The following is a 19067-nucleotide window of genomic DNA, read 5'->3' on the forward strand; positions in this document are numbered from 1 at the left end:
AAAGGAAATTGTCTCTGTGACTTGGGGCTGGGGGTGGGGTGTTGTTTTAATATCGTGATTAAGAGCTTTCCTCTTCAGCGCGTACCCATATTTTACAAGGAGTTGACATTAAGGATGATGCCGCAGAGTTTGGGTCTGTCCATCTGTAACTTATAAACGGAAAGGAACAAAAAAAGGGAGAAGGAGGCAGCAAGAGGATGCTGGGAGGGAGCTAGCTGCAGGCGCGTGGGGACGAGCGGGGGAGGCGGATTTGGCCGTCCAGAGGGGAAACGGGAATGGAAAAGCGTGGCCTGGCCGCCCGGTCCTCACCCTGCCCCGAGTCGGGCAAGGTTGGCATCTCGGCCCACAGCCCCCGCGCACAGCCCCTCCGGGCTCTTCGCGAGGCGTTGGGGGGAGGGGCGGGGAGGGGTTGACCACGGCGTGCAGGAAAGGGTCGGGGAAAGGCGAGCGGTCTCCTCGGGACCCGTGGGCGGGGATGGGGGGACAAGACCAGTCCCCGAGGCCAGGGGACGAAAGGGCCGCCCCCCCGACCCCGCGGAAGCAGCCGACCCTGGCGGGGGCCCGATCGACCACTTTCTCACCGGGGCACAGTCTAAGCACCCCGTGCCCCTCGCCAGCCCCGCCCGGCTGCCCCCGACCCCCGACCCTCCCCAGCGCCCGGCCGGCCGTCGCCTTCCCCGCCGCCGCGGGCGACCGGCGGCTAACAACATGGCGGCCCAGCGGCTGCCGCGGTAGCCGCGTCCGGGACCCCGGGGACGGGCTTTGGGGGGAGGGAGACGGCGACCCGCGCCAGCACCCGGGGCCGGCCCGGGTCCCCGGCGGCGGGCGGAGGCCAGGTTCGGGGCTGCGGGCGCACGGGGGCGGGGCGGCCTGGGGCGGGGCCTGGGGCGGTGGGGGCGGGGCTGCGGGCGCGCGGGGGCGGGGCCTGGCGCGGCGGGGGCGGGGCTTCGGACGCGCGGGGGCGGGGCTTCTGGCGCGCGGGGGCGGGGAGGGGCGGGGCCTGGCGCGGCGGGGGCGGGGCTGCGGGCGCGCGGGGGCGGGGCGGGGCGGGGCCTGGCGCGGCGGGGGCAGAGCGGCGGCGCGGCGCGGGGCGCGGCGGCCCAGAGCCCTCTCGCGGCAGAGCCCGCAGCAGCCCGGCCGCCGCCGCCGCCGCCGCCGCCGCCTCTCGCTGCAGCCGCCCGCGTCCCGACATGAGCGAGGCGCGTCGGGGGTCCGCGCCCGCCGCGCCGTCGGCCGCCGCCGCGCCCGAGGAGAGGAAAGCCAAGGAAGCCGAGCGCGAGAAGCTGCCGCCCCTCGCGGCCGCCGGCGCCACTGCGGTAGGTGCCCCGACGGCTGCCGTCGGCCGGGGCCCGGGGCGGGCGAGGGACGGGCGGGGGGGCCGCGTCGCTCCTCGCCGGGAGCCCCGGCCGGGCCCGCGTGTCGCCCCGCGTCGGGCGGAGATGGCAGAGTTTGTGCCCCGTGGGCAGCCTGGAAACACTTTGGGTTTTTTTTTTTATGCCTTTCGTCTTCGGGAAATATCGAGGTGGCCGCGTCCGATGGGCACGCTCCCTGATTTCCTGGTGGGCGGCGGACCCCCCACTTTTTCTAAAGAAAAACCCTCCGTTGGAGGAGGATAAGGGGTGGGGAGGCGGCGGGAGTGGGTTTCCCCCTGAGGTGCCTGCCCGCAGCTTTGGGGGCGCAGAGATCCCCCCGCCCCCCCCCCCACCACGACCACCCTCCTCCTCCGCGTGTCCCTCCCTACCCCCTGCGGACCCGACCGCGGACTCTCTCGGCCGCGACGTGTCGCTTGATGGTGACCTTTGCGGCGCGGTTGGAGTGGTGGGAGGGCGACGCCCCGGCGAGGGTTTTCTCTTTTTCCTCTGGTACCGACGTGTGACGTCAGGTGGGGAGGCTTTTTTAACCTTTTATTTCAACTCGAGTTCTGGAAGCTTCACGATGCGATGGTTTCTTTCTTTCGCAGCCGGGTTTTCTAAGGGATGACTCGGAGGGCGCTGTCAAGGCTTCGAACTGCATGCTGCCAGATGATGTCATGGGACAGCAACCCGCCCCCCCCCCCACACACGCACATCTCCCCCCCCCACACACACACACCTCCTTTCCCCGTTTTTTACTGCCGGTGATGATGACAGTGACACTTTGTAACCGAATCCGATTCTGCGGTTTTGACTTGACATCCTGACTCCTGCCGGAAAGTTTTGCTTTCGTCCGTTTTACGGACCATGACTTGACCTGCCGCAGTGCGTGACAGAAGAGTAAAAGTTTAGAGAGCGAGATCCATTGTATTCTATTCCCACTTGCATTCGTTTCGTAAAGCCTCCCTCTTAAATGACTAAGAACCTACTAAAATAGCCCACTCGACTTTGAAATATGAGTATTAGGAATAACGTTTGATCGGGTAGGTTTTGGGGAAAATGTCTTAAGAACCGATAACTGGAAAATCGGCTTTTTCTATTACGAGTGCCGCAGTGTGGAGTGCGTGAAATGTGGGGGGCGGAAATGAGAGCAGTCACCAAAATGACAATCGGTTGTTACCTACGTCCTCTTGCTGCCTCCTTCTCCCTCCTTTTCATTTGGCTGGGACATGCGTTGAAGGCATTTGTTGCCCAATTGCTTGCAGACCTAGCAGAGACATTCAGAGGTTGTTGGTGGTCTGTATGTAGTGCCAACCCACAAATGGGTAGTGTTTCAGCGGTTCATTTCTAAGTCAGTTGTTTCAAACAGGATATACATATACTTACAGGAACAGCTGCATGAGTGGGTTTAGGTCTTTAAGTGAGCACCATCCCCAGAACGTATTTGTCTCTGTCTAACTGAAACATTCAGAGGGAGGGAAATCTTGTAGAAATGGACATGGCATGGGCATGTGTCGTAATATGTAAAACCCTTGGGGCTGGTATTGGGATTCAGAAGTCTTTCCCCCAGATTTTAGAGAATTGATAGATATATTATGTTATATTACAGTAGCCACAGAGCGGTTCTGACCCATTCGTCACAATCAAGCATATTTGAAATTACAGTGACATGTAATGAGGTAAATGCAGTGCATAGAAGGAGCTTCATATCTGTTCCAATCAGGTCGGATGCTCAAAGAGTTCAAGGTCAGATACATGTTTTGTGATCAAGTGAATCCCAAAAACCTTTTCATTTGAAGAAGCTACAGGATTTTGGAGTTTTGAATAAAGGATTATGAATTTATACTATTGGTCAAACTTAGAATTCTGGAAGTTTTTTTTTCTTTAATCTTGCGTTAAATCTTGAAACAACAGGTGAAATTAAAAGAGGATGCATAGAAAAACTTCAGATCTAGAGGCAATTTTGAGTGCTTTGCAGGGTCTTTCAGGGTTGGCAGCATTATTTTTATAGCATTTTAAAATGACATTCAGAATTTGTGGCTCTTCTTTAAATTGACAGGAGTCTATTGTGTGTGTGTGTGTGTATTTGTGTGTTTCACTTAAGACAGAAGGAAAAAAGATTGCCCCCCCCTCAGGTTTTAAGAGATTGAAGAGCAGAGAGAGACTGACTTATTGACAAATATGTGTGTGTCAAAGGGAGATTTTTCAGAGCTGAAATTCTGAACAATGAAAGACTAAGTCAAGCTGGTAGGTTCTTGATTCTTCAGAGGCAAGAAAGCCTGGTGTTGGGGTTACTGAGCTCCTGGTAGGTGGGGAATGACTTGGAAGATAGAGTGGACTTGGGAAGATAGCACGTTGCCTGTTTGGTTGTTCCTCAGCCTCTTTGTATGTTCTATAGAGTGTCTAGATTTGTTTAGAAATGTGATTGTGATCAATAACGTTTGTTTACCCCCTTTGAAGAGTTTTAGCAATTCTTTTTATCCCATGTGCATTGTTCTATGTAGAGATTACAACTCAATTAATGTAGCCTCATAGTGCTAGCTTTTTACTAAAAAGTACTGTAGCATCCACACATTTTGTAGTATGGGACATACTTAGAATGATGTTTCATTAAAATGAGAAGCTGGCCAGATGATGAAGACCATCATTAAGCTTGAGGAGATGAGATATACCCTGGAAATTTAAAGAAAGATGCAAGGGTGAGATTGAGGATCCTGGAAAGAGCATCTGGAAAATCATCCTAAAATCTACGTGTGAAGTAAGCCTGATGGAATTGTCTGGAACCCAACCAACTACAGATACCTTGGAAGCATGTTAAAGTCCTGATTACCAGACCTTGTTTTTCTATCCGTTGATACAGAAGTACCTGGAAACTGAAATATGTTGTGTTCTGGTCTAAATGCAGGATCAGGCATCCTTTTGTATTTTTTTTAATTTCCTGAATGTTGCTAAAACTGAAAATTGATGTCTTTGAACTGAATTAGAAGCTCACAGAATCTATATTTAACTTCATTATCCCAAGTCTGTTTTGTTTATGGAACAGCATTTGAAATGGACCGGAAAACATTTGCAAAGGATTAAATGTGTGAGAGAAGGCAGAAAGAAATCAGAGGTGGTAGGAGAATGGAGAGTAGTGGCAGTTTAAGAGCTTCTAATTCAGATACTCAAGTGACTCAAGATAGAGTTCTCAGAGGACAGCGTTTCAGATTTTGCCTTGCTGCTGTGGAGAGATTATAACACATGTCCCAGGTAGAGGAAAAGAAAGGATTTGAAATAGTGTAAGGGTTGGAGGTGCTAATACTATAGAATTTACTGAGGATGATAATACAGAGTGAACAATTGCTGATGTAATTCAGATGTTAGAGAAAGATTGGTGAATCGTGGAGGAAAACATGATTGAAGAAGGGGCAGAAGTACTTGACAAGTAAGGATGAGTTTAAGTGAGTCCTTCAGCATTTGAATCAGGTGAAAGGAAGAGGGACAGGGATAGGTAGTAAAGAAGGAAGTGGGTTCAAAAAGAGCAAGATTTCCTAGGTCAAGAGGCAAAGGGAAGTAGATAGCAGTTTTGGATTTGGAAGGAAAGATTGTAAATCATGAAGGTCAAGAAGCTTGTCAAGTTGGTGGAAGATGAAAGGAAGAGCTTGAGGGAAAGTGTAATATGCCTGGACAGGATTTTCTAGGAAGTGAGTAAAAGGAATAATTTTAAATACATTTTATCAGGTATGTAAAAATGGGCTTGATGGAGCTGCTGGGTCAAAACGTACTATCAGTTATTGAAGCTATTGCTAGCCATTGTTAATAGCTTCAATATCTTTGACCATATCTTTGATCAGATGCTACAAAGATATGGTTGAAAATAAAAGTTCCTGCCTTGGGTTAGGCAGGGCTGGCAAGACACTTGAAAACAACAAAGCAAAACAATATGTAATGCCACAATGAACCACAGAAATATTTACTCTATAGAAAACCAGAAGAAGGGAATTCATGTGTGCAGAAATATCTGGAATATAGAAGTATTAAGGCTGGCTAGCCATAGAAGGAATATAGGATTTGGGCAAGGAAAAGTAAGGGGGGAAAAGTAATCCAGTGGGGAAAACAGCAGGAACAAGGCTTAAGAAAAGAATTGGGGAATAATAAAGCAAGCCCAATGGAAGCTTGCTGGGAGCTGGTGGGAGGTAAGATTGCATGGGGGCTGGAGCTAGAACACTAGGTAGAAAGTGTGGACATTTTTTTTCTGTGATTAGTGGGAAGTCACTTGAATTTTTTAACTAGAAGTAGGTGGATTAGAGTTAGAGAGAGAAGGTGAAGGGAGGAGGTTTGTGGTCTGCACCTATGATGATGGGCACAGATACCAGGGTGGAGTGGCCAAGGCGTGATGTGTAAGGGATACAAGAATCCACTTAGTGGCTTCTAAGAAACAGAAGGAAGATTAATGAAGGAAATGGATCTTCAAATTTCCAGACAAGTTATTGGAGCAAAAAATATTTATGTCAAAAGGCAGTTCAAGCAACAGCATCTAGAAAACACCATGAATGTGTGAACATACATAAATCCTGTTCATCTCTGGTGCATTTTCCCTTTATGTCCTTTATGGTTTTAAATTTTATAATTTATTCAATGCCAAGAATTGAACCCAGAGCTTCACACATGCAAGGTGCAAACACTACTGCTGAGTCATATCTCCAGTCCTTATCCTTTACTTTCAAGAGAAGAGGTGAGATAGAAAGGACTGACAGATAGTGGCACAGACATTTGAGCAATTTAATAAAACACATATTTTAAAATATCATATACACATATCTCTGTATGTCTGGTGCCAGCAGCTGCGGTAATTCCAGCTCCAATAGCTTAAGTGATAAGTGACACATATATATGGGCTGGAGCGATAGCACAGCGGCAGGGCGTTTGCCTTGCACGCAGCCAACATGGCCGACCCGAGTTCGATTCCTCCGCCCTCTCAGAGAGCCTGGCAAGCAACCGAGAGTATCTCGCCCGCACGGCAGAGCCTGGCAAGCTTCCCGTGACGTATTCGATATGCCAGACACAGTAACAACAAAGTCTCCAATGGAGACGTTACTGGGCCCGCTTGAGCAAATCGATGAACAACGGGAAGACAGTGACAGTGACATATATATGGGCTGGAGAGATAGCACAGCGGCTAGGGCGTTTACCTTGCATGCAGCCAACATGGCTGACCCGAGTTCGAGTCTTCCACCCCTTTTGGCGAGCCCAGCAAACTACTGAGAGTATTTCGCCCTCACGGCAAAGCCTGGCAAGCTCCCCGTGACGTATTCGATATGCCAAACACAGTAACAACAAGTCTCACAATGGAGACGTTACTGGGCCCGCTCGAGCAAATCGATGAACAACGGGAGGACAGTGACAGTGACAAGTGATACATATATATGGAATACTTATGACCAGCATAAATAACAGAAATTCTACTACCAACTCTGTATTAAACATTTTCCATATTTCATTTATTCAGTTAATTATATCCCCAAACACTTGTATCATCACCACTGTGATTGCAAAGGTACTGGTCCCATTTTACGAAAGAGAAACCCCGAGAGTCAGGTGTTATATATACTTTGCCAATTGGGGAAATCTCTAAGAAGTTTGGTTTAATCTGGAGATTTTTCTGACTCGAGACTTTTGTTTTTTCCTTATTTTATATAATCTGTATCTGTGATCAGAGGCCATGTGCTCCAAATAACCTGCACCTCTAGCACTGTTTCCATTTTAGAAAAGTGGTCCAGAAACAACATTGTTGAAGAGATAGAACTACTTGTCACTAAAGCGAATACTATTATGGGAGAGAAAGGTGTGTTTGTGGATATCAGATTGTTTTGATTGTGATAAGAATGCATCACTAAATTCTATGTAAAATAAAGCTATCCTATTGAAAATAGTTTAAGAGTATTAGCACATAGAATTGGAAGACTATTATAGCACTGTATAGTCCTATTGTTCATCGATTTTCTTGAGCAGGCCCAGTAACGTCTCCATTGTGAAACTTGTTGTTACTGTGTTTGGCATATCAAATATGTCATGGGGAGCTTGTCAGGCTTTGCCATGCAGGCGAGATACTCTCAGTAGCTTGCCAGGCTCTCCGAGAGGGGCGGAGGAATCGAACTCGGGTCGGCCATGTTGGCCGCTTGCAAGGCAAATGCCCTATCCGATGTGCTATCGTTCCAGTAATAGATAGTAATAGAAGACTGTTACTCTTAATTATTTACCTAGGATATCTAATTTTGAGTGGGATGTAAAGTCTGTCCATTTTTTTAAAACTGCAAAACCTTTATGTAGTTTCTGATTTCACTCCCATTTGTGATTAATTCAAGATGTTAGAACACACTTGCAGGAAAACTGTCATTATGAAAGTGGTCTTTGTAAGTTGTGAAACTCCAAAAGAGTGTCAAGAGTGAAATTGCTCTGCTGTTTATAACTTCCTTTCATAAAATGGGAACAATAGTCTTAGAACCTATCTTGTAGAGTAGCTTAAAACACTCAATTAGTACACCTAAAGCATTTAGAAAAGAACCTTGAAGCAGTCAGCACTTAGTGTTAGATAATATTACCCAAAGGGAGATGTTGCAGACCAGCATCTATAGGTAAATACTGAAGTCCGCCCTCCCTTCAAGTTCATGTCCGTGGCTTTGCTGCATTGCTTTACAGCCTCCTGTTTCTGTGCTTCAGAACCTATTGTGCATTGCCTTTACCAGCCATCTCTCTTCCCCACTCTCAACTCTTCCTCTCTGAATTAAGGGATATCACTTCCTTCTGAGATCTTCAGGGCTGGTGTTTTGCTGGGTTCAGATGAGTTTCTTTGTGAAGAGGAAATAGCTTTGAAAGGGGGATATGGCTGATGTTGCCAGAATAGCAGCTTATTTTAGCATAATGTTTGGGAATTAACTTGATTATTTTTAGTTAGAGTTAAGGATGAGAGAATAGAGAAAGATCAGCAGAAGATGAGTGAGAAGGTGGGTGGATCTGAGAAAACTCTGGGAAGCTTTGGTTTCCGTATTTTTTTCTTGGTGTAATTTACTCTAAGAGTGGAGGATCCCCTCTTGTATTACATTAGACTGCTAAGATTTATATGAATAAATAGCTATTCCTAACTTGACTTTTGTAATTTGGTGCAATTTCAGTAAGTAGTCAAAAATATTTTGTGGGAAATGAGTGTGTTACATGAACTTGCTTTTTGAAAATAGAAATTATTGAACTTTGACTAGTTCAGCTAAGTTGAGTAGTCAGTTTGAAGCTTGAATCCAGTCATTAAAGAGTGCTGTATTTCAAACTAAGTTGGTTTTGAATCAGTTATTTTGTTTTGGGTTGTCTGTTTGATTGGTCGGTTTTGGGTCCACACCTGACAGTGTTCAGGAGCTACTCTCACTTTAGTGCTTGATATTAATAATCTATTATAATAATACACAAAATATTTTATATTATACATTATAATATATAATATCATTGATATTTTTAATTACATATGGTGCTGGGGATCAAACTGAGGACTCCTGACCATTGAACTTTCTCCACAGCCCCAGATTTATTTATTTATTTTAAACAAAATGGCCAAAGATTGTGACTGCGTCACATCACTACTTTGGACAAACTTGCAGGCTATGGAATGTAGCCTGCCCACAGGGCAGAGTCTGGCAAACTCCCCGTGTCGTACCCAATATGCCAAATACCAGTAACAATGATGGGTCTCATTCTCCTAAAGAGCCTTGAATATAATCTCAGGGCTGGGATGAAGGAGACGTTACTGGGGCCTGCTCGAGGCAATCGACGAATAACAGGATGATGAAATGAAAAAAACCAAAATGGCCAAAGATTGTGACTGTGTCAAATCGCACATTTAACTAGATGAACTGATGGCTAGCTATGTAGAATTTTATGAAGAGTAATTTTTTAAATCTAATTATTTTCTAATGTTATAGAATAAATGATTAAAATTATCTCTGTGACCTTGCTTTTCTGTGAGGCTGCACTGTTTTCTGAACTTCAGAACTAATTAGAAAAATAGTAAGTAGTGTTGATTTTTAATTTTTGTTTATAAGATCAGTGGCATTGTGACTGTTTTAGTGTCAAACTTTGGTTTCAGAATCCACATCCGTATTCCCTAGTTTGCTTTGAAAGATGTAGTTTATATTACTTAAAATAATTAACTCCATAAGAGTTGTTGTTATTAGGAGGAAAGTTCTCATCTTGAAGTAGCTGTCTTATCACAACTTAAAAGAAGAATGTAGAGAAATGTTTAGCACTTCTGATTTTCTAATTCACTATTCTAATAGGGAACTCTTTTTAAAAAAGAAAAAGATACAAAGAAGGAAAAATATTTTTACATAGTAACAGTGCCTAAAATAGACTCCCTAGAAACTAAGTGTAAGTGAGATTTCTCATCTGATATGGCCCTAACTGGTAGTTCAGGTCAGTTTATTTTAAAAACTGGAAAAATCAGAGTATCTTAGGTGTTTTTCATTTTAATTCAGCATGTAAATGTACAATTCAGTCAGCAATCTTTTCGCACAGTTACCTTTACTTGGTATCTCAGAAAATCACTTATACCCTCTTTTGTAAAATTAGTTTTCCATGCATCACAGGTAGCCCCTGGACTCCTTGAAACTGAAGAATACATGCTTGATATTATTGATATCAGGGATATTTATTCTCTTGTCAAAATATTCATCACTTAGGGGCCTGAGCAGTAGTGCAGCGGGTATTACCTTACCTATGACCAACCAAGGTCATATTCCTAAAACCTTATTTGGTCCCCCAAGCCTGCCATGAGAGATCCTTGAGCACAGAATCTGCAGTAAGTCTTGAGCACCTCTGCGTGTGACCCAAAACCAAACAAAAATTCATCTTTGGGTTTGAAAGTAAGTGGGGTATGGACAAACGTATATACTGACTTGCATTGTTCCTTTACACTTATCAGAAACTACAAAAGAAACTCATTTTTATTCCTTGAGATATTTTATAAGCTGTGGAGCGATAGCACAGCGAGTAGGGTGTTTGCTTTGCATGCGACCAAACAGGCCGACCCTCGTTTGATTCCTCTGCCCCTCTCGGAGAACCGGGCAAGCTACCAAGAGTGTCCCGCCCGCATGGCAAAGCCTGGCAAGCTCCTCGTGATGTATTTGATATGCCGAACACAGTAACAACAAGTCTCACGATGGAGACGTTACTGGGCCCGCTCGAGCAAAATCTTATAAGCTTTGTTTGTTGCCTTTCCAACAGATTTCTTCTTCCAATATGATAGAAGGCATTTATGAGTCAGAGTAATAATTCTGTTGTTTTTTTTAAGGATTCTATGTTGGATTGGATTTACTTTAGAAAAGCGTATTCTCATCCAGCTGAAATATAATATGAATCACATAGGTAATTAAAATTTTCATCTTTTCAATCAGGTTTGTACAGTTGAAATATTTAATATGAATTCATAGGTGATTAAAAGTTTCCTAACAGATATTTCATATTTATGTTTCCTTTATTAAATCTTATGACTATTCTTCAAAGAACAAACAGATAAGTCTAGTACAGTGAAGAAATCTTAATTTTATAAGCGAGTTAAATATAAAAAGAATAAAAATAGGGGCTTGAGAGATTAGTGCAGAAGCTAGGGTGCAATATGGCATGCAGCCAACTCAGTTCTAGCCACAAGCATCACACAGTACCCAAACATTATTGAGTGTAGCCCTGGAGGCTCCAAACACTGCTGGGGTGACCAAGGTAATCCCTGGTGCCATGGGGCTCAAGCAGCATCACATCTTCAGGCCCTCACATTATACCACTGGTTCTGTTAGCTTGGAACTGCTGCAGTGGGCCTTTGGATCTTCTCAGCATTGTTTGGGAGTCCTGCCCCTCTCTCACTGTCCTCCCGTTGTTCATCGATTTGCTCGAGCGGGCCCAGTAACGTCTCCATTGGAGACTTTGTTGTTACTGTGTCTGGCATATCGAATACGTCACGGGGAGCTTGCCAGGCTCTGCCGTGCGGGCGAGATACTCTCGGCAGCTTGCCGGGCTCTCCGAGAGGGGCGGAGGAATCGAACTCGGGTCGGCCATGTTGGCTGCGTGCAAGGCAAACGCCCTACCGCTGTGCTATTGCACCAGCCACCTCCGTAAATAATAAAAATGGACATATAGTTAATTTTAGTGTATTTTCAACATATAATCAATATAGACACTTAGTAAGATACTTTACCTCTTTTTCATGTCCCTAGTTTAGAAGTGTTTTATTTATACTTTATTTCTCAATTTGGATCTCATATATTTTACCTCCTCTGCAATATTCACAGGTGGTTAACAGCTGTATTAGTGCAAATTTATATGATCTTCTTTTACCAAGATTTTATTTTTATTCATTTTATTTTATTCATTCTTAGTTCTAATTGATATTTAGCCCTATCATATCAGTCTTCAGAGTGTAGTCATCTATATCCCTTTTGAGGTTCTGAGATTAGAACTTTTATAATGATGCTATAGTATGTTACTTATAGTTCAAGCTTTTTCTCTTGAGTATTGTTTTCCAGAGTCTACATCACATGTGATATTGAAACAAATTGAATGCAGAATCCAATTGTCATATGAAATTAGATTCCTTTTAAAAGTTTTGCAAATTGTAAACAGTAACATTATTCTCATTAATTGTTTTGGCATGGGAAAATTTTTCCATCAAATGTTATCACGGTCCTCCCATTGTTCATCGATTTGCTCGAGCAGGCCCAGTAATGTCTCCACTGGAGACTTTGTTGTTACTGTGTCTGGCATATCGAATATGTCATGGGGAGCTTGCCAGGCTCTGCCGTGCAGGCGAGATACTCTCGGTAGCTTGCCGGGCTCTCCTGGAGGGGCGGAGGAATCGAACTCGGGTTGGCTGTGTTGGCCGCTTGTAAGGCAAATGCCCTACTGCTGTGCTATCACTCCAGCCCATCAAATGTTATATTGAATTGCAAATAAAGTTCGTTTTTATGGAAGGATTTAGTACATATACATAATGCCAGTTTTTGGGCTGGAGCGATAGCACAGTGGTAGGGCATTTGCCTTACAAGCGGCCAACATGGCCTACCCAAGTTCGATTCCTCCGCCTCTCTCGGAGAGCCCGGCAAGCTACCGAGAGTATCTCGCCTGCACCGCAGAGCCTGGCAAGCTACCCCTGACATACTTGATATGCCAAACACAGTAACAACAAGTCTCTTGATGGAGACGTTACTGGGCCCACTTGAGCAAATCGATGAACAACAGGGAGGACCATGACCTGTTATATTGAATTGCAAATAAAGTTTGTTTTTATGGAAGGATTTAGTACATATACATAATGCTGGTTTTTAGAATATCAAGGTGTTCTAAGAGCAGAAAGTAAGAGAATTATTACATAGTATGTTGTGTTTCCCTCTTATTATAACCATTAATGCTTTTTGGATATTGCATTATTGATAACATCTCTTTTACATAAGCTAAATTTTCCAAATAGCTATATGTTAATTATAGAATGCCCAATTATTTATACTTTCTTAAGTATATGTGTAAATATTTTTCTCATACATGACACTGAGCATATTTTTCCAGATGTTTTCTGGTGACTGAACCCACCATGACAACTTTGTATACAGGGCTGACAAACTGACACACTCTCTGTAAAGCCTGTCTGTATCTGCATTTGTAGTATGCTATCTCCACTAAATCAATCTACTGCCAGTCTGACCTATCTAAATAACTAGAATCAACATTCGCTTTCACTTGATACAATAAAATACAAGCATTTTCAGTTTATTTGCATAGTCCTAACAGTTTAAGTATATATGAATAATAAATTTCATGGACATAGAAGTTTATGTGATTAAATTATTTTAACTAAGAGACAAATATAGTGAGATACTGTGGCTTTAAAATGTGTTTTATTTTGTTGGCTCCAATTGGAGGGCAAAATTTTGAGTGTACTTGAAGTGAGATTGCCATCAGACATAGCTGTGGACAAGGACAGAGTGAACTGGACCTTCAAGATTCTAAACAATGGAAGACAGAGGGGATACCTTTCAGAATTGTCCAGGAGGTGCTCACTACCTGAGGGATATGGAAGTCATAAGGCCACAGTGAAGCCTGGAGATACATAGGTAGCTTTACACAAAGTATTCACTTTGTTGATGCCGTATTACCCAAAAAAGATGGGCATTAACTGTAGGGACTGAATGTTTCTGGAGACTCGCAATCAAGACAAGACTCATCATTGAAGATAATACCTGGATGTAATTTTTTAACTCATTTATAAAATTAAGATTTCTTCACTGTGCTCTACTTACTGTTTGTCCTTTGAAGAATAGTTATAATATTTGATAAAGGAAACATAAATACAAAATATAAATGAATAAAAGGTGTTTTATGAGGGATAAAGCCAATTTCTTTTTATCAATTACTACTTTAGAATGTATAACGAAATGTCTTCTAAGACACCTATTTGAGGATAGAGACTAATCAAAGTAAATTTTATTATAATTGTGAATGTAATAGCTATTGGGAACTCCAAGTAAAAGCTATCATGAAAAATCATAAATACATTTTCTTAGGATTTGGTTAAAACATGATAAAGAAATAAGAAATTTAGCTCAGATGTATCATGTAGCCTGTTCCTTGGTTAAGGTTAAAACTAGCAAGTTATACATTAAAATTTAAAGTAAAGTTAAATAACTTTTCATTTTATGTAATACCTGGAGAAGAACAAGTATTACTAGGTATTTTTCTATTAAAAAATTGAAATTACATTATAATCTTACATATAATTTGTGTGATCACACAGCAAAACTCCTATCCTTGAGTTTTATATTAAGTCCTTCTGTTATATGCTCCTTGATTAGTTTGATTAGTCTTCTGTTTATTGTGCCTGCTTGAAAGTATTTTGAAGTTTTTCTAAATCAGCAAATCTTTTAATTTGTTTATGGACCATACCTGTTGATGCTCTGTAGACCTATGTGGTACCAGGAGCCAAACCCTGGATCTTGTCATGCAGGGCAAATGCTTTACCAGTGCTGTACTAAGCTATATTCCCTGCCCACTCAGGAGTTTTTAAAGTTGTTTTTTAGTGTCAAAGGATTGAACCAGGGCTTCATGCATGCAAAGCTTGTGTTCTACTACTAAGCCACATTCCAAACCCTGAAAATATTTTTTTTACCCTCTGAGATCTCTATTTGTACTTATCATCGGTCTTTAACAGCTGGTTGAGTATCCTGCTACTATCTATTCTTCAACACATCCAGCCCACTGTTTGCAGGCTGGCTACATTCCAGGACTTCATCTTGAGTGTGCTGTAGGATTCATAGATAACATTTTCAAAACTTCTCAGGAAACCAGATGTAATAAGTGACTTGTAGAGTAATGTTTTGTAACCTTTAATTTAGTATTGTATCAACACCAGAGAGCTTCTTGATTTGGGTCTCTAATTTTTACCTTTGCATAAATGCTACCCTATTTTTTCTTCACGAAAGTCTTATATATATATAAGACTTATATTGTGAAAGCTGGTAGGGGACAATTGCTTTTAAGGATTTGCTTTCATTAATCTATAGTGCATGTCAGCCTATGGAACTGTCCATGATTATTTCCTGGCAGCTCAAGCATCTTGTATCAAAAGCACAATCTCTTAAAAGCAACTATGGCATTAGATTAAGAATTATTTTCCCATGTTGCTTAGGCTTTTTTTTCTTCCAAGGAATAGAAAATCAGAATTCTTATGTATCCTTTTGGAAAAGGAAGTTTATTGAAATGAGACACATAGTTCAGAGCCAAAAAGTAAATAGGAACAGACACTGTGTCTGTTAGTCTGTCCTTCTTGGTAGATTATAGTTTTCCATATTCCTCCATCTAAAATATGAAAAGTCCTCTGATTGACATAGTAAGAAGCATCATCGCCCTTTAGATGATAACTACCAGTTGTTGAGTACCCATTCTTACTCCAGTCCTTGAGCAAAAGAATAGCAGTAATGCTATGTGGACTGTGAATGAGGCAGTTGAAATAGAGAACACTGGATTTAAGTTGTGAGATAAGCGATAGCACAGCGGGTAGGGCGTTCGCCTTACAAGCGGCCAACATGGCCGACCCGAGTTCGATTCCTCCGCCCCTCTCGGAGAGCCCGGCAAGCTACCGAGAGTATTCGATATGCCAGACACAGTAACAACAAAGTCTCCAATGGAGACGTTACTGGGCCCGCTCGAGCAAATCGACGATCAACGGGAGGGCCTTTACCTTCCTCAAACTTTTGTACCCTTCTGTCTGCTGCCTTACTCTCCTTCTATAAAACTTCTAGGGAAATCCCTGCTTGTTGCTTTCATTTCCTAACCACAGATTCATTTTGCAGTCTCATTTTCTATCGTTTTTGCTGCCATTACTCCTCTGAATCTTCTTTCTCCATTGTCCCAAGATTTCTTAGATGCTCATTTCAGCAGACACTTGTGGAACCTAACTGCTGTAACATCATTTAATATTTTTGATCACATTTTTACTTGTTTTTGAGCTATATCCAGCAATTCTCAGTTTCGCTTTTTGAATATCAGTTGCTTTTCTAGATGTTTACAGATAATGTTTGAACTTTCTATTGATAAATTATAAAATAAAGTTCATGTATTTGACCTTATAGTTCTTACTTTATGGATATAAAAAGTGTGTTTCTGGATGGATTCTATGCTATAGGGAGATTCTTTATTAAGTGTGCATAAAGATCTTTATTAAGTGTGCTTAAAGCTAAGTACATAGTAAGTACATAGCACTATTACTGGATTTTTTTCTATCCTAGTAAACCCAAAGTACAGTCACAATGCTTAGAAAAACATGAACTTAAAAGGGTTTACCTCTTTATCTGAACTTTTAAAGTTACATCAGAAGCTGAGAAAACCTTCAGTGAATCAGTGGGTAAAGTGTTAGGCGCATTGTAACTATTAAAAATGTTTGTTAAGCCCTATTGTTTGTTATATAAAACAGGTAAAATAGCAGGGCCGGAGTGATAGCACAGCAGGGAGGGCGTTTGCCTTGCACACAGCTGACCTGAGTTCGACCCCTGGTATCCCATATAGTACCCAGCATCACCAGGAGTAACCTGAGTGCAGAGCCAGGAGTAACCCTTGAACGTCTTCGGGTGTGATAGGAAAAAAAAAAAATATATATATATATATATATATATATGAGAGTTCATGTCCAATTCAATCAGCTTAATCAATGGCTGAACAAATAGCAGTACTCCTACATTAAAAAAAGTAAAATAGTAATTAAACTAAAAATAGCAATTAATATTAATAGAATGGATACTACATTCAAGAAAATTTACTAATTATTTTATATACAGTATCTTAGAGAAACCCTGTAAAATGGATACTAGTATTTCTTTTTCATATTTTATCACTTTGAAAGTGGTTAAACACTATTACTAAGTAGTTAGACAATATGACCATTTGCATTTTATGATTAGATGAGTTGGTCCTAGAAAAAGTAAGTAATTTTTATATTGTTTTTTATCTGTTATCAAATTAAAATATATTTTACATGATTATGATTTCTAGTACTCTAGATGTAGATAATGGGAATTTTCTATAATGTTAACATTTCTGCTTTTAGGGGTTGGACAGAGGAGTCAAAGGCCAGATTTCCACTTTTAGCAGTGTTGTTTCAACTGTAAGCCAGAAAAAAGAAGTTTCTGAAAACAGAAGTTCACCTACCCATCCTGTTCTCCCTAACATCAAGAATAGTAAAGAAGGTAAATGTTTTAAATTATAATTATTAAAAGTACATGTCTATATATCTTGGCTTGAAAGTATATCATTAAACTAGCTTTAAACATAGGTTTTAATTATTCAGATTTTCTTTTGTAGGGTAGTACAATAAGAAAAGAAATGTCATAATATTTATGGAAAGAATAAAATAATTATTTTTATGTGATTGTTATTTAGAGTAACAGTGAACTATAAAACTGGCAAGTAATCAGAAAGTTTGGTTATGAAGCCAGTTCCAAACCACCCTCAAAAAGTCAGCAGATTTTCTTTATTTGAGCAGTAATCAGAAGAGTAGAGTTTAAATATGTGAAATTCTTGGAGATAAACCTAAAATGAAACAAGGAAAACCAATACAATGAGAGCTAAAATCTTCCTAAAAGCCTCAGGGGTTTTTGAAAGGAAAGAAACATGACATAAATGTGATAGTGAGTCAGATACACCAATTCACTCTCACATTTAATAAATTTTTCAGAAGGCTTTTTAGGGAAACTTGAAAAAAATGTACTCTTTGATCTGTAAGACTAAATATCTGAGTGAATACAAGGAAAAATGAGGGAGCACATTTTTCCATATACCAGATGTTATAAAACATTACTATCCTATCACTCTCACCAAGATAACAAATAGAGATAGATCAGTCAAGAATGTACATTCTTTTTTTTAACCAATTTAACCTATATTTTTAAAATTAAGGAACTGTGATTTGCAAAGTTGATAGTTGATAGTTGCATTTTAGGCATATAGTATTCCAATACCAATCTCACTAGCAGTGTCAACTTCCCTCCACCAGTGTTCTCATTCCCTTTCCACCCCAACCTCAACCTTCATTCCCTCTCCCCCTATCCCTGTCAACAGGACCTCAAAGGTGTTTTCAGTGGTCTGATACCACTGGCAAAGGCAACACAATCAAAAATAAAGTTGAAGAGTTTCTGCATGGCAAAGAAACACAGGCTAAAACTAATAAGACAGCTGAGTGGAAAAAAAATATTTGCAATCAACACACCAAATAAAGGTTTGATATCTGATATCTAGGATATATAAAATACAAAGATCAACAATAGTGACAAAAAAATTTGAAAAGTCTATCAAAAAATGGGAAGAGGAAAATTTAGAATTTTTAAAATAAGTAAGTACTAAATTACTCAAAACACAGATTATTGGCATTCCAATAAATTTATTATAAAGCAAGGCCAACGCTGTAAATCAGAAATTGATGTTTGAAGACATAAATGAAATATTCTGTAGGAACTGGGCATAAAGCTAAATTACAAATGTTGCATTTGGTGAAAATCATATTCTTGAATTATAAAAATCAGTAAAACGTACATTTAGTAGAAAATAAATGCAAAGGATATGAATAGACAAAAAGGAAATATGAACAATAAATACTTACATGAAAGGATGACTTATTTACTTTGTACTCTCTGATACTAATTTAACCAGAGTTAACATTTCCCTACTCAGTTGCAGAGAAGAAAAGTATTCCTTTTATATATGTTATTGGTAAGGGAATGTGAAAATTGGTACTATTATGAGAAGAGCTTGGAATTGATACCTTCTAGAGCCAAATTATTGACATAAGTTTTTAATGTGTATATTTGTTTACCTTGTAATTCCATTTGTAAATCTTAGTCTGTAGAAATAATGTTACATATATGAAAAGAATATACATTGTTTGTGATAGAGGTATTTAAAGCAATTTAAATGTATTGGTTAAATGAAACTACTAGTTAAGAAAAATATATGCGTATAAAGTTGTAGAAGAAATGTCTACAATAAAATAAAAACATGAACTTATACAGTAACAGAATATGACTCCAGTATTTATTAAGTACCTGGGAACCTTTTCTACTTATTTGAGCATAGAAAAGGTATGGAAGGGTGCCCAACAATCTGTTTGTAGGTTTCCTCAGTAACATAGGATTGGTTATATATTATTAATGTCTGTTTTATATA

At 41.0% G+C, this 19067-nt stretch overlaps 1 protein-coding gene across 1 annotated transcript in view; it reads left to right on the forward strand.

The window, feature by feature from the left end:
* The first annotated feature begins 1151 nt into the window (after positions 1 to 1151).
* Positions 1152 to 19067, forward strand: part of HECTD2 (HECT domain E3 ubiquitin protein ligase 2) — a 77501-nt gene continuing 59585 nt past the window's right edge. Inside the window, exons 1-2 of the mRNA XM_056130470.1 lie at positions 1152 to 1316; positions 16957 to 17095. Of these exons, the coding sequence (XP_055986445.1) occupies positions 1191 to 1316; positions 16957 to 17095 (265 nt within the window). The 5' untranslated portion in view covers positions 1152 to 1190. The remainder of the gene's footprint in view (positions 1317 to 16956; positions 17096 to 19067) is intronic.

Source organism: Sorex fumeus, unplaced genomic scaffold, assembly GCF_029834395.1.
Source record: "Sorex fumeus unplaced genomic scaffold, SorFum_2.1 ptg000078l, whole genome shotgun sequence".
In the NCBI taxonomy this organism is placed as follows: Eukaryota; Metazoa; Chordata; class Mammalia; order Eulipotyphla; family Soricidae; genus Sorex; species Sorex fumeus.